Raw genomic sequence first — 15705 nt, forward strand, 5'->3', positions numbered from 1 at the left:
AAGTGCCTGTAGAAAAGCAACAAGCAGCGGAGGTGAGGGACAAGGGTAGGTCTTTGTGAAAGGGGGGATTAGCTCAGGTTAAATCTCTGGTGAAACGACACACTTAGTAAAGTATCTCTGCTATTTTATGCTCTGGATGTGTTGTGTAGTGTTACTTCTGTGTCAGGTCAAGCATGAAAATCTGTCCTGTACGCTGGGCGTGCAGATCCTATGCCAAGTTCCTTTGGTTTGAATGCCGTTCTTTGTTGGGGCAAGGGCTACCGACAGGAAGCCACTTACAGGAGCACGGCCAAAGGCTTTGTGCATGATTTTAGGTACCCAGTAGTCTCATTAAAGTCAATAGGACCACTTCAGGGGCTTAAGTATGCACATGGGACTTTGCAGGATCAGAGCCTAATACTATAAACTCTTCAGGATTGTTTTTAATGTGTATTCCACAAAGCCCTTGTCATGCTCCTGGGTGCTGTAAAATGATAAGTAATAAGAAATTCTCTCTGTGGGATCAAAACCAACTTTCCAGTTTTGGCCATTTTTGTGTGCATTCACTAAGGCTTATGGCTGCACCAGTGCTCAGAGACCTGGGGGGTGATGGCTTCCCTCTCAGAGATGCCTGTGAGCCTCTGTACACGTGAGCTTGGCAAACAGAGCCTACGAGCCCCTTCTCAACCTTACCACAAGAGAGATGCCAAACAGGCTACATGCCAGGAGGGGAAGGCAGTCTGGTCATACAGAAGAGGTGTGTGGCTCAAAATTAGAAAGCAAATCTCAATGCAGTCAGCAAGAAACTGCTAAGCAGAGCACTTAGCAGTAGCAAATGGCACACACTAAGAGTCTGCCCTGAGTTTTGTCCTCTGTCCCGGCTGTGATGGGACCGATGGCTTTGCTTTTCAGCAATACTCTTTGCCCGTTTTTTTCTTCACCCTCATGGGTCTGTCACAGAACGGTTTGGGTTGAAAAGACCTTAAAAGTCATCCAGTTCCAACTCTCTGCTATGGACAAGGGGTAATGGGTACAAACTGGAACACAAGAGGTTCCACTTAAACTTGAGAAGAAACTGCTTCTCAGTGAGGGTGACAGAACACTGGAACAGGCTGCCCAGGGGGGTTGTGGAGTCTCCTTCTCTGGAGACATTCAAAACCCACCTGGACACATTCCTGTGTAACCTCATCTAGGTGTTCCTGCTCCGGCAGGGGGATTGGACTAGATGATCTTTTGAGGTCCCTTCCAATCTCTAACATACTGTGATACTGTGTGATACCTTCCACTAAACCAGGTTGCTCAAAGCCCCGTCCAACCTGGACCGTGTAAGGCCGGCTGGGGGCCCGCGGGCCCGGGTTAGCCCTGCACACCGCCCTCCGGGACAGGGGGCCGGGGTAGGGGGCGGCCCGCCCCGCCTCCCGCGGACTTCCCGGCCGTGGCAGGGCGCTGTGGCCGCCGGCAGCGGCTCCCAGCCCGCCCCCTGCCCTCGGCTGCGGCTCGGGCTCAGGCCCATACCCCCCGCCTCCCGCTGCCGGCTCTACTCGCTCGGTCGCGGCTGTCCTGCTGATTTACCCGCTCCCGGGCTTTGTTCGGCGCCGCCACAGCGCCCCGGGCGGGACAGGGATCGGCCAGGTCTCGGGCAGGCTCCCCCAGTGAGACCATAAGCAGAGCCGATGTCCGCCGCGCCCGTCCGATCCCCGACGCTGCGGCCCCACAGGATGAAGAAAGACGAGTCGTTCCTGGGCAAGCTAGGCGGGACGCTGGCGAGGAAGAAGAAAGCCAAGGAGGGTGAGTCCGCCCGCGCGGCGCGGAGGGATGAACGCGCTCCCGGCCGGCGTGACTCGTTGCAGCTCCCTGTCCCGTCCCGTCCCGTCCCTCCGCGGGGAGCCCGGGCTCTCTGCACCGGCAGTGCCTGCGGCTCCGAGAGGAACGGGGCCTCGCCCGCCTGCCTCAGCCCGGCTGAGCCCCAAGAGGCGCTGGCGGCCCCTTGGGTGGTGGTTGGCAGTGGAGGGGGGGGCTGCCGTGAGGTGCCTGTGCTTTTGGGGGGGTGCCGGGAGGTGCCAGCGGCTGGGCCCCGCCGCACGCCGGTGTGGGGTGGCCGTTCATGAGGCATGCCTCAGGAGGCTTGGCCGCTTCTACTACCGCTTTCCAGCTCCGCTTTCATACCTCTGCCTGGAGCTGGGAGCGGAACCCCCGAGGCCGCTGTCTGCTGTGAAATAAATTCCTGGTGACCAAGGAGGCTGCGGGTGTCGTTTTTCTTCCAGTTGAGAGTTGAGGAAGCCACGAGGGAACGATTAAATCCACCGGTGTTTCATTCAAGGCCCGCTTCATCCATGGGCTTTAAACTTTGCCGGAGTGCTTTTCATAACCAAACGCAAAATCACCTAGCCCTCGAGCGCCAGAATTTCATGTAGGCACATTTGCACTGGGTATTTATTTGGGTTGTCACCACTGGTGCCAACCAGTGTTGGTCTCCCTCTTTGGTGTGGGAAGCCTGGAGAAGCTCCCTCAGCTTCAGTGGACGGGCACCTGTCCCATGTTGGGGTGCTCAGCCCCTCTGGCACCCATGCCTGCTGCTGAGTGGGGCAGACGCCTTGGGCTGGCCTTCTCATGCGTGTGCGTGCACAAGGCGTTCTCACAGCAGCCCGCTTGCACAGGAGGCTGTGTGGAGATAGCACTGTTTAGTCCCAAGCAACACGACTCTTTTGTTGTTGTAGATAGGGAGGCAGTGTCTTGCTGCTAGACTTGATAAAGACGGTCCATCCCTGTATGCACAAAGTGTACCTTTCTCCCGAGTGTTGTCTCCTCCGACGCTGGTGTACTCTTGTCCTCTTCTCCTTCCCAAACTGACCAGGTACTGGCTTCTGTAGAGAAACTTTCCTCTGTGTTATCCCCAGTCTGCCAGCAGGAAATCTTGGTGCCCTTGCTGTAAGATTTAATGCAATTTTGACGAACTGCCTCGTTAAAACTGGCCTTGGTTTTGTTTTAGTGTCTGCTGGGTACAGTGTAGGGATGAAATTCGACTTCCAGCCTCCTTTCAGCTGGCTGTTGAGCGAGCATGTTTTATCCGCATTGGGTATTGCCAGCAACATTTACAAGGTAGCTTTTTAATATTTAAAAATAAAATATTTGTCCTCCAAACCTTGTTCTGGGAAATTGCTTCCCTTTCCTTCTTCTGGCTGTTTTGGTGTGGCCTACTGGTATTTCCTTTATCATCTATTTTTAATCACATTTCTCTGACGTGGTTCTGCTGAGGAGCAGCAGAAGCGGTCGTGCCTTCCTGATGATCTCATTTGCTTCTGAAGCAAGATGGTGGAGAAAGCTCATCTCCGACCACATGCTCCACAAGTGTGCATTTCATTCAATGGTGGCTTCTAAGCTTAAGCAGGTTGGCATTGTCCCTTCTTAAATGAGAAATGTGGTCATTGCTAGGTGATGTTTTGGGGGTGACCGCTTTCAGCAACAACCACCCTCCGGTTTTGCTGAGTTTGCATGTTAATTTTACCTACTCTGGTGGCCACAGCTCTTCTTGGTGATGGAAGGGCCTGCTGTGGTTACTGCCTTCTGCACTTAGTGGGGAACCACTGCTGTGGCTGTAAAGCATGACAGTCGTGCTTCTGTCAGTGCGATGGGGAGGAGACTAAAACATGTGGTGGGGCTTTTAGTGTGAGTATTCCTTCCAGCCTGAAAATGTGAAGGAAGGAAGACGGTCTGCAAGCCTGTGGAGCAACCCATTGGGTGTTACAGGCTGAGGCCCTCCTTGTAAGGGGAATCAGCATATTACTCTTTACATTTCGCACTTTCTCAATGGGGTAGCTCCCAAATGCAGGCTCACCAGACCACGGCTGTCAAACTGGAGGGGGCCAACGGCTAAGCCATGGTGAGGTAGTGTGGTGAGGTCTGTGTCATGGGGGAGAGAGGCAGGTCCATGGCTTGTGGGTAAGACCTGGGCAGCCACAGGAGCAAATTTCAGGGCTAGAAACTACATCTCTGCGTGTGAGCGTGAAGCAGAAGTAAATTGGAAGCTTTATGTGAGTGGCGTTCCCTGACTGAGTTGATAGACCATATAGGAGCCATGTGGGCAACTTTTCCTGTGTGCTTGCGGCGTTCCTTCCCTCCCTCTTTCCTTTCAGGCAGTTTCTGCGGGCTTTCTCTACGGGGACCAGCAGAGGTCAGAGTGATCTTCCCGGAGTAAATGCTGCCCTGTCCATCAGCAGCTCTCCACAACAGCAAATGGAAATGCTGACTGCTGATTTGCCACAACCAAAAATCGGTCTTGCTTCCTCTGCCTCTGACGGTAGGGAAAGCAAGTAAGCCGGAGGGTTCTTTATATGTACTCCTTGCTTCCACTGCCTTTCTTTTGCGTTATGTAAATACAGGCCTGCTATCACCATCCCAGCTGTATTCATATAACCACCTTATCCTGGTCTGTGCAAGAGCTGTAATCCAGTTATATATATTCTTTTCATCTTTGTGCTCAACATCGGCAACACACAGCTCAAAGATCTTTATAATGATAGTGAAAAAGTTTTCGTTTGTTACTTACAGTTTTCTTCTTTTAATCAGGGGTGGCAGCCATTTCATAAATAGCTACAATGTGTGGCTACCAACCCACAACAGTTAAGCACTTTAGATAACAGTTAAGCACAGTTAACGCACTCTAGTTAAGCAACTAAATTTAAATTTATTTATTTATTTATTTATTTCTAACACACTGCGATCTAATTTTAGAGAGCCTGTATTGGGAGTGTTCATCAGGCTTGTCAAGGTGGCCCAGTGTAAGCTCATACCCTCACTGTGTTAAGGGAGGATAAATAAGGTTCCTAGGTGTGCTGGTGATGAGTCCCTGTGGCAGTATTTGAAGTATTTACTGTATCATATAAGCAACTTTGCTGCTGCTCTTGCTTTAGCAGCATGTAATGACACTGTTCTTTGTAAGGTTAAGACCTTAGGTCAATTTCATCTATGTTTTAAGTCCAATTCTGCAAGTTTTAGGAAAACCTGTAGAAGGCTTCCAACTGACAAAGCCTTTGAATTTGTACCTCAAACCTCTGCTTTACACTATTACGCCTTATGTTTATGTTTCTGAATTTTTATGGCTGAACTGACATACTAGGCAGTCCTGACATAAAAGAAATAGCAGCCACTGTTGTTCATGGGGAAGCCGTTTTTACCCTGGTTTCCTATGGAAGTATGGGGTGGGTGATCTCACTGTCTGTTTGGCTCCTCCCTTCCTCTTCCTTTGCAGGAATATTTTTAACAGTTTGGCTAAAAGTGCCCCTAAGGGAAAACTGCCAGTCTTAAGGATGATTAAATGACTACAGATTGTGTCAAAATGAGTCACCAATGAGTATAGAAAGACCTTAGTGGAGTCCCACAGCAGGAAAACCTGCAGATGAGGTTAACCCTTACATACTACTAGAGACCCCACTTGGGAGGGATGCAGCCAGAGAAAGGACCTGACCATGTGGAGAGCGCTGTATGGAGATGAACATTCTTAATCTTACAATCAGTCATGACACACATCCTTAAAAAAGCAGGATGTGTCAGTTCCAGTGCTGGTGTGACCACTTGGTTTTTACTCCTCACCCTGCTATTAGGCTATGTGGAAATCTGCAAAAATCTAAGTTTTCCTGATGTTACTGTGACACAGCTCTGTCTTCCTATATCTTGTGCTTTCAAGACGTGCCGCAGTAGTAATGTGATTAATAAACTTATTGCACCTCTTCAGGAACTTCAGAATTCGCTTTAAATACCTTAGGAAACTATTGGCATGCTGGCAAAGCCCACAGCGGGGTACAATTAGTAAGCTAGATGATCCTTTAGCTTCTTTTCAGACCCTGTAAAAGATGTAAAAGATATAAAAGATGCTGTTTCAGATAGTGCTGTGTTTCATCGCCCTCTGTAAAAGGAACTTAAAAAAAAATATCTCCCCTTTCCTGTTGGTCTTTGTACTGAAATAATGGAGGGGGTTTGCTGCAAGCTTTGCTTCAAGTCTGCTTGCAAAGCTTTGTTTTCTTTTCATCGTAACACACTACATGAAAGATCCGGGCAGCAGGTGTTTGGCTAAATAAATGTATTATTGTATCTGTGCATGTGTGTGTTTATATATAGCCTATATGGAGGAGTCAGTGAGAGAAATACAACAGACTTAGCGTTGTTTCCCTTGACATGATTTGGAGTGGGCATAGGGGTGAGGAAGCTGCTCCAGATTTATTGTGCCTGATGAAATCAATAGGCGGGGGAAGAAAAGAGATATGACAGTGCTGCAGAGGGCAGAATTATTGCAACAGCAGCAGAATAATATAAAGGTTTTACTCATGTCGAGGAAGTTAAAGTATTGATCTTGGGGTGTGTGTCTCAGCATGGCTGTGAAAAGTTTACTGCTGCATTTGCCTGTGGGCTTGCCTGTTTGGTCAATAGCTTGGTGGATGCGTGTTTCACTAAATGGCAAGGTTTTTCTGCCATAGGTAGGTGGCAGTTGTTGGCTGTTTTGGAGAGGGAAAAGTTGGAGGGTGGGGAAGTGTCATCTGGCAAACCAGTGACAATTCAGGGAACGAAACTGTCTCCTGAGTTGTCTCTAGTACCAGGAGCCTTAGCCAAAGGTGCTGCATAATCTGCCCATTTCTCACAGCTCTACACATGCTAAAACTCATCTCCAGATTGTTCAGGTGGGACTGCTCTTGCTGCCTGATCCACTTTAGCTTTCTGGAGGGAAGAATATGGGGAAATAAGCTCAACAGCAGAATTAAAATGGAGGAAACTGTTTCTTTATCATTCCTTTGAAACTCATGGGGCTGCTTGTGTGGGTAGTTGCTCTCTGGAGGGAAAAGAGGTTCAAAACCAGATCTACTTCATTGCCGTTGTATTGATGAGCACATCTCAAGTCTGTAAGACATCCCCTTGAATGCAACAGGGTGGGAGAATTGGGCTTGCTTAGAAAATGGATCTCATTTTTCATTTGAATATGGTATACTGAAAACTTAAAATCTTTTTAATGCTGTCTGTTACGCAGTCTCCAGGGGTGTATCACTGTAAACAGACTGCAAAAAATTGAACTTCTCTGTGTCTGTGTGCTGTGCCTTTGCTTTACTCACTTTCTAGTGGCTGCCTGGGACTTCTAACAAGTATATTTAGCTTTAAAATGATGCTGACAGATGCCTGTTTGATAGATCCTAAAAAGATGTAAGGTGGTAAGGCATCCTTAGCCCAATCAATTCACCTTCCAGGGATCACTGATGTTGGTAGCATTATTCTTGCCCAGGATTTTTGTCCCAGTCACAACCATTCCTGACTACTGCACACTGCGTTTCATTCTGGCTGTGCCCATATATCCTACTTTATGAACTGGTGCTGGTGGAATAATTGCTTTAACCTCTCTGTAGTGGAAGAACTGGGGTTTGGCATCACTTGGTGCCTAGAAAGCTCAGGATGGAGGTGTTCTACTGATGTGGTGCCTGCATTCTAGCTTTTGTCCTGAGGCATGTCTGCATTTCTGACTGGTGGTGAAGTGCCAGTTAACTTGCAGAGTGCTGGCTAGGCTTGCGGTATTTCTGACCCAACAGGAAACTTCATGAGCAAATCTGCCTCTAGCAGATCCGTGAAGTGCTATATGGGATAAGCTTCAACTGGTTGCTTCTTACTGTCTCCTGACCTGATAATATATTTTTAAGGCACTTCCTTTCAATAGACTGGTGTAGGAGCTCACCCCCAGCCTAGCTTACTTTCCATGCTCTTAATATGTGGCAGTGAATTAGTCAGATAGAGAGACAAATACAAAGTGTGTAGGGTCTGATACTGTGGTCCTGGTTCACACAAATACATTTGCTGCAGTCTGAGAAGATAGCTGGCTAGGGAAGTGTGTCTGTGCATTGTAATGGGCTATTGCTGCTGCAGTATCCCTACAGAAGATGACTTAGGTGTTGGTTAAGCAGAATTACTTGCTTTTAAGAGAGGAATTTGCATATAATTTTGTCAAAGCTGCATACTGTTGTGGATATGTGTATATATCCCTAGAAAGACTGTGCAGACATATGCAAATTCAGGTTTAATTTATTATTTTTACTACTAATTTAAGGAGAGAGAGACCTAAATTTCCATTTGGAACCTGTGTAGCATGATTGCTGAGTTTCTCCTGTAGGGCTCACACATACTTCTGACCAGGTCTGGTTTCAGTCTTGCTAGAGTAGTGCCTGTTCGGGTTCTGTAACTGTGTTCTATTTGGGCAAAAGCTGTACCGTGGGTATAGTTTGCGTCAATGTCTCAACCAAAATTATCTTTGCGTGCACAAGAGTGATCCTTTTAATGGTGTCATAAACCCCTTATTTTATTCCTGTAACTGCAGTGAGGCTAGGATGGTTCCTCCAGTGCAGCTTTAGGCGCTGTCTCTTGTTGAGACAATAGAGTTTTGAATTACAGCTGAAAGTTTTCTTCCAGATGGGATGCAGCAAGATGTGTGAAATAGCTCTGTAGCTCTTCAGTTGTGGATTGAAAAAAGTGACTTGCTTTTACTTAAGAAAATCAGACGTTTTAAAGCTGTTCTATTTTCAGAGTTGCATTCATTAACGTAAGATTTATTGTAAGAACACTGTTAATGTTCCATCATAAAACCTTAGCAAGGTGGTTATCAACGTTTCTGATTTTCCAAAACTAAATTTTGAATTTCTTAAAAATACTAATGCAAGGATTTGGAAAGCGACATCTTTTCTCCTTGAAGTCTACACTTACTTAAAAGCCATTGTTAAACGGTATCTGTTTTTGTTTCTTATAAGGGGTTATTAATGCTCACATCTTGGGAGAGACTTCCAGAAGCAGGCGTCTGGCTGTTTCTGTTTTGAGGAGCGTGTGGGTGATCCTGGTGAGACTTTGATGGACGGAGGGCTGCCTGTGGACCTGGGAGAAATAGGGGGAGCTGCAAAGTGACAACTTTATGCAAAGTCTGTGCAGATGCTCTGTGCTGAATGGTGTGAAGGGAGAGTTCTTGGTCACACTGGTGGATCTGTGCAGGGAAATCAGATGGTGTTCTGCAATGCATTATCATAAATGCATCTAATCATATTGACTTAAATACTTGTGTTTTTAAGAGTTGTGATATTTAGATCTCTTTATTATTACAAATGCGTCCTACTGATTTGCATGTCAGCAATATAGGAGTCCAGAAGATTTAGTATAGTTATGCATGTAACAGTATGTACTTCAAGAATTGTTACAGGCCAGCTGATCCAAAACCAGGTGAAGCTGCTGGAGTCTTCCAGTGCACTGGATCATGCTTTGATATCAGGAGATTTGGCAGATTAGCTGGCAAGCTCTTTCCATTGTGAAAGCGTGTCAGAACACCGTATTACTCAGGGATCCAGAGTAATGTGGTCTGTGGCAAGACCAGCATGAGGCAGTCTGCTAGTTGCAGGATTTGGTGTTTCAGCAGTTACAGGTTTGCTGTTCAACTGGGAAAGAATTTTAGTGTGTACACCTTGTACATGAAAGTGTCATGGGCACAGCTGAGGAGATTCTAGTTGTAGCTGTGGAAGGGCCAGTGTTGCTGGTACTTCAAAGCTGCTCATGAGGGATTCTGATGGCAAATTGCTGTTGGTTTTCAATGGGAGTCGAGTGTACAAATCTCTTGGGCATCATGAGAAATCTTGACCTGCAGATATGCACCCGAGAGGTTGTCTGTGTCAGGGTTTCTGAGATGTGATGGCTTGAAGGGGGCATACGATCATACAGAGACACTTGCATGTATCATAAAGAGGAGTTTTCTGCTATATATATATATATTAGATATATATATGAAAAAGGAGTTTTCTACTATATATATGTATTCAGCTATAATATCAATTGTTTGTGATCCTTGTCACCTTTGTTACTGCTGCTAATGCAGAAGGCTCTGTGCATGTGCCTTCCTAACCTTGGAGTCTTGTTTCCTTTCAGCATTTTCAGTCTGTCTGTGTTCTTATTCTGGTGGGGCAAGGTTTTCACTTCAGCAGCAGGCTGAGGGCCAGCCCTCAAACTCCTCACAGTAATTTCAGATGTGGAGTCTGGCAAAAAAGAAGGAAGGGAAACCTTGTTTCCCAAAGGTTTCTGCTTGTGCTGACCTTTGCCCATTACAGCAATTGTGACTTCAGCAAACCTCTGGATTCTTTGAACTAACAGGATCTGGGCATTTTGTTGCAGAAGGCAGCGACTTGAAAGTCAGCCAGGTTGTTTCAGAGAAAGGTCTGATCTACATCAGTTTCTGGACGTAACTGATGGCACAAGCTCTGTTCTGATCAGCTGTCATGATGTCCAGGTGCTTTATTCTGTACAGCCCTCTGTTGGGGGGTATCAAAACCAGCAGCTCTTGTGTGAGTGACAGTGACCCCCGTTTTTGGGGTGGGCTGAGTATGGAGGGGAAGTGAGAACAGGAACCTCTGTGTTGCACAACTAACAGGTCAGTGGCCGAGTCATCTCTCCAGGGTGAACCATATACTGCTCAGTACTCTCCTGTTGGCCAAGTAGAAGGCTGCAACCCCAAATTCATTACTTCTGTTGTGTATGTCTAGTTTAGCTGGAAAAGTATTATGGCTAACATATGTGGTTACAGGGTTTTGTAATTTGAATCCAGTCAAGTCTTGCTCTGAAAACCAGATGTGGAGAGAACATGCACACCTGGCAACATGTACTGGCTGAGAGCAGTGGCTCTGTACTCCTTGGGCCCTTAAATCACTGTCACTTCCTTGTGGAGGAACATATAACCACACAACAAAACTTCTAATTATAAATCCTGTACACACGATTTGTTTCTATGCATCCGCTACAGACCCCTCTCTGGAGCCCTTAAGCTGAGACGGGAAGCCGTGGGATGGGATTCTGGTTTTGAGTTTGTTAGTGGTGAGCAATAGGATCTTTGGGAATTCAGTTTCTGCCTCTTAGTGATTTTTTTTGGAAGTTAAAAAAGGCTGCTTTATGATCCCCAAGACCTGTCTGGTGATCATATATGAACTCTTGTAAAATCTCTTTTCAATATATGCTCCACGTTGGTTATAAAACAAGCAAGCTGTTCTGGCTCCTGGCATCCGGTTCCTTCTTTAGTACTTCTTTGAGTGGCTGAACCATAAATCCACTGAAAAAAGAAAAAGTGTATTTTCCATTATAGCTGCCATATGGACTTATTGTTAAGTTTTAATTAGCTGAGATGGCTGCATATACAATTTATTCGGAGTAAGGAAGGAGAATGTGAGAGCTGGATGAGGAGGAGAGCTATTCTGGTGTCCCTATAGAGGCACGGTGTCTTTTTTACTCTCTTTAAATAGAAAAATGTGTCATCCTCAGAAAGTGTCTTTTCCACTACGTCTATTTGGCAGATGTACGCATGTGTGTTATTAAACAGATGCAGACACTTCTGTCATTTTAAAATAGAATAGTGTTGTTGTGCTCTGGCTTGCCTCGTTCAGCAGATGGATTTACAGGCTTTGCAAAAATGACAGGATATTCTTCAGAAATTGTAGAATATGAGAAAGTATCAGGGCATATAGGCTTGCAGTTTCTGCTTAATATATCTTCCCTGGAGTAGGGTTATAAAATTGTCCCTTGGGATTATTGTTTGCCTTTTTCTCTGTGCATGGCTCCCAGTATTGTTACAGTAAATTGGTTCCATTGGAAAGTTAGACAGGCTGCAAGAAGCTAACACTATAGATGTATCTTGGATCCGTTCTGAGTTTGGTCTGACAGGGATCTTGAATCCATAATTAGAATCATAGAATTGTTTAGGTTGGAAAAGACCTTTAAGATCAAGTCCAACCGTTAACCCAGCAGTGCCAAGTCCACCATTAATTCATGTCCCTAAGTGCCACATCTGCAGATCTTTTACATATTTCCAGGGATGGGGACTCAACCACTTCCCTGGGCAGCCTGTTCCAGTGCTTGACAACCCTTTTAGGTGAAGACATTTTTCCTAATGGCCAATCTAAACCTCAGATGGTGCAATTTGAGACCATTTCCTTTTGTCGTATTGCTTATTACTTGGGAGAAGAAACCAACATCCACCTCATTACAATCTCCTTTCAGGTAGCTGTAGAGAATAATAAGGTCCCCTGGAGCCTTCTCTTCTCCAGAACCCCAGTTCCCTCAGTCGCTCCTCATACAGCTTGTGCTCTAGACCCCTCACCAGCTTCGTTGCCCTTCTCTCCTGCTCCAGCACCTCAATATCTCTCATGTAGTGAGGGGCCCAGAACTGAACCAAACACAGTATTTGAGGAACAGCCTCACCAGTGCTGAGTACAGGGGAATGATTGCTGCCCTGCCCCTGCTGCCCACACTGTTTCTGATACAGGCTAGGATGCCATTGGCCTTCTGGCCACCTGGGTATAATCTGGCTCATGTGCAGCTCCATCAATCAGCACCGCCAGGTCCTTTTCCTCAAAGCTGCTTTCCAGCTACTCTTCCCCAAGCCTATAGCGTTGCATGGGGTTGTGACCCAAATGCAGGATCCGACACTTTGCCTTGTTGAACCTAATGCCACTGGCCACAGCCCATTGATCCAGCCTATCCAGATCCCTCTGCAGAGTCTTCCTTCCCTCCAGCAGATCAACACTTCTACCCAACTTGGTGTCATCTGCAAACTTGCCGAGGGTGCACTCGATCCCATCGTCCAGATCATTGATAAAGATATTAAACAGAACTGGCCCCAGTACTGAGCCCTGGGGAACACCACTTGTGACTGGTTGCCAACTGGAGTTAACTCCATTCACCACCACTCTTTGGGCTTGGCCATCCAGCCAGTTTTTAACCAAGGGACGAGTACACCCATCCAAGCCAGGAGGAGCCAGCTTCTCCAGGAGAGTGCTGGGGGAAACAGTGTTAAAGACTTTATTAGCGTGTACAGCCTTCCCCTTGTCCACCTTGTCATAGAAGGAGATCAGGTTAATTAAGCAGGACCTGGATTTCATAAACCCATGCTGACTGGGCCTCATACCTGGTTTTCCTGTATGTGCTGTGTGACAGCATTCAAGATGATCTGCTCCATTACCTCCTTCAGCACCAGGGTCAGACTGACAGGCCCATAGTTCCCTGGATCCTTCCTCTGTCCCTTCTTGTAGATGGGCACCACATTTGCTAATTTCCAGTCAACTGGGACCTCCCTGGTTAGCCAGGACTGCTGAGAAATGATTGAAAGTGGCTTGGTAGGCATTTGTCGTGGTTTAAGCCCAGCCAGTAACTCAGAACCACGTAGCCGCTCACTCACTCCTCCCCCCACCTTCTTCCTCCCCAGCTCCCAGAGGGATGGGGAGGAGAATCGAAAGAATGTAAGTCCCACGGGTTGAGATAAGAGCAGCCCAGTAACTAAGGTATAACACAAATCACTGCTGCTACCACCAATAATAATAATGATAAGGGAAATAATAAGGGAAGAGAATACAACTGCTCACCACCCACTGACCAGTACCCAGCCTGCCCCGAGCAGCGATCTAGCCCTTCCGGGTAACTGCCCCCAGTTTATATACTGGGCATGACGTGCTGTGGTATGGAATACCTCTTTGGCTAGTTTGGGTCAGGTGTCCTGCCTCTGCTTCCTCCTGGCTTCCCTATCTCCCTGGCAGAGTGTGAGACTCAGAAAGTCCTTGGTCAGAGTAAAAATCACTTTGCAACAACAAAAAACATCGGTGTTATCAGCCTTGTTCCCAGGCTGAAAATCAAAAACACAGCACGGCACCAGCTACTAAGAAGGAGAAAAAATGACTGCTACTGCTGAACCCAGGACAACATTTATGCAGTCAGCACCATTCTGTGGATTCCATCCTGCCCCATAGGCTTCTGTGTGTTTAACTGGTGTAGCAGGTCATTAACTGTTTCCCCTTGAATTATGGGGGCTTCATTCTGCTCCTCATTCCTGTCTTCCAGTTTACAGGCTGGGTACCCAGAGAAGAGCTGGTCATATTGTTAAAGACTGAGGCAAAGAAGGTATTACATACCTCAGCCTTCTCCTCCTCCTTTGTCACTATGTTTCTTCTGCATCCAATAAAGGATGGAGATTCTCCTTAGCCTGTGTGTTGTTGCTAATGTATTTCTAGAAACATTTTTTATTGTCTTCTACGCCAGTAGCCAGATTAAGTTCTAGTTGGGCTTTGGCTGTTCTAATTTTCTCCCTGCATAACCTCATGACATCCTTGTAGTGCTCCTGAGTTGCCTGCCCCTTCTTCCAAAGGTCATAAACGCTCTTTTTTTTAATGAGTTCCAGTCAAAGCTCTCTGTTCAGCCAGGCTGGTGTTCTTCCCCGTTGCCTCGTCTTTCAGCACATGGGGATGTCCTGCTCCTTCACCTCTAAAACCTCCTTCTTGAAGAATGTTCAGCCTTTCTGGACTCCTTTGCCCTTCAGGAGTGTCTCCCAAGGGACTCTGTCAACCAGGCTTCTAAACAGGCCAAAGTCTGCTCTGTGGAAATCCAAGGTAGCAGTTCTGCTGACGCTTCTCTTACTTCTCCAGGAATCTAAATCTCTTATTATGGCATTATTGCTGTGCCCAAGACGGCCTCCAGACTCATGAGTACTTTTCTGTTCACAAAGAACATGTCCAGCGGGGCGCCCTCCCTAGTTGGCTCACTCGCCAGCTGTGACAGGAAGTTAACTTCCACAGACTTCAGGAAACTCCCAGACTGTTTCCTCTCTGCTGTATTGTATTTCCAGCAGACATCTGCTAAGTTGAAGTCCCCCACGAGAACGAGGGTTAGGTATCATGAGACTTCTCTCAGCTGCTTGTAGAATATTTTGTCTGCCTCTTCATCCTGGTTGGGTAGTCTATAACAGACTCCCACTGTGATATCTGCCTTGTTGGCCTTCCCCTTAAACTTACCCATAAACATTCAACCCTGTCGTAATAGTCATTAAGCTCTAGACCATCAAAAGACTCCCTGGCATACAGGACTACCCCGCTACCTCTCCTTCTTTGCCTGTCCTTTCTGAAGGGTTCGTAGCTATCTGTTGTAGCATTCCAGTTGTGCAAGTTACCCCACCATGTTTCTGTGATGGCAGCTCTGTCCTAGTTTTCCTGCTGCAAAATGGATTCCAGCTCCTCCTGATTGTTGCCCATGCTTATGTGCATTGGTGTAGATGCACTTTGGTTGGGCTATTGATCCTGCTGTCTTTTTGGGAGAAGAAGCCCTAATTTCTACCTAGAATCATAGAATCATAGAATGGTTTGGGTTGGAAAGGACTTTAAGATCATCTAGGTCCAACGCCCCTGCCGTGAGCAGGGAGACCTCCCACTAGACCAGGTTGCTCAAGGCCTAGTAATCACTCTCATGACATGACCACTTTCAGTTGCTTCTATGGTTTCTAACACAACAATAGCCCTTATGTCTGTGCTGTTGCTTGGATCTCCATCCCCTACCTCCACTGAGACATCATACTGAAGGACCTTGCTAGCACAGTGTCCGTTAAACATTGGTGTGCTGCCCCCAAGTTTTCTCTACCCAGCCTGGTTTTATCCCTTCCACTCTTTCAAATGTAATTAAAAGCTCTTTTAATGAGCCCTGCTAACTGCAGCACTGCAGGTATAGCTGCATTAACACAGTGACAGGCCATAGGTTAAATTATCACTTTGGATCCTCAGTATCATTTGGCTTTGTATCAGTTAGTTTAAAAAACTAACCTGTGGTGGCTGTTGCTCTGCTGACATCAGTATTAAGAGCAACAAGAAGGCTAGGGAGCTATGCTTGACCAAGCTATGACTCTGACATTTAAGGTGTTTGTTTTAT

At 46.7% G+C, this 15705-nt stretch overlaps 1 protein-coding gene across 3 annotated transcripts in view; it reads left to right on the top strand.

Annotated features, from left to right (window-relative positions):
• The first annotated feature begins 1562 nt into the window (after positions 1-1562).
• PARVB (parvin beta) overlaps positions 1563-15705 on the top strand; it is a 66871-nt gene continuing 52728 nt past the window's right edge. For all 3 annotated transcript variants that reach the window (XM_080639198.1, XM_080639197.1, XM_080639199.1), the window contains exon 1: positions 1563-1767. In XM_080639198.1, coding sequence (XP_080495324.1) covers positions 1653-1767 — 115 coding nt within the window. In that variant the 5' untranslated portion in view covers positions 1563-1652. The remainder of the gene's footprint in view (positions 1768-15705) is intronic.

The sequence above is a fragment of the Psittacula echo genome (genome assembly GCF_963264785.1).
Source record: "Psittacula echo genome assembly, chromosome: 1".
Lineage (NCBI taxonomy): Eukaryota > Metazoa > Chordata > Aves > Psittaciformes > Psittacidae > Psittacula > Psittacula echo.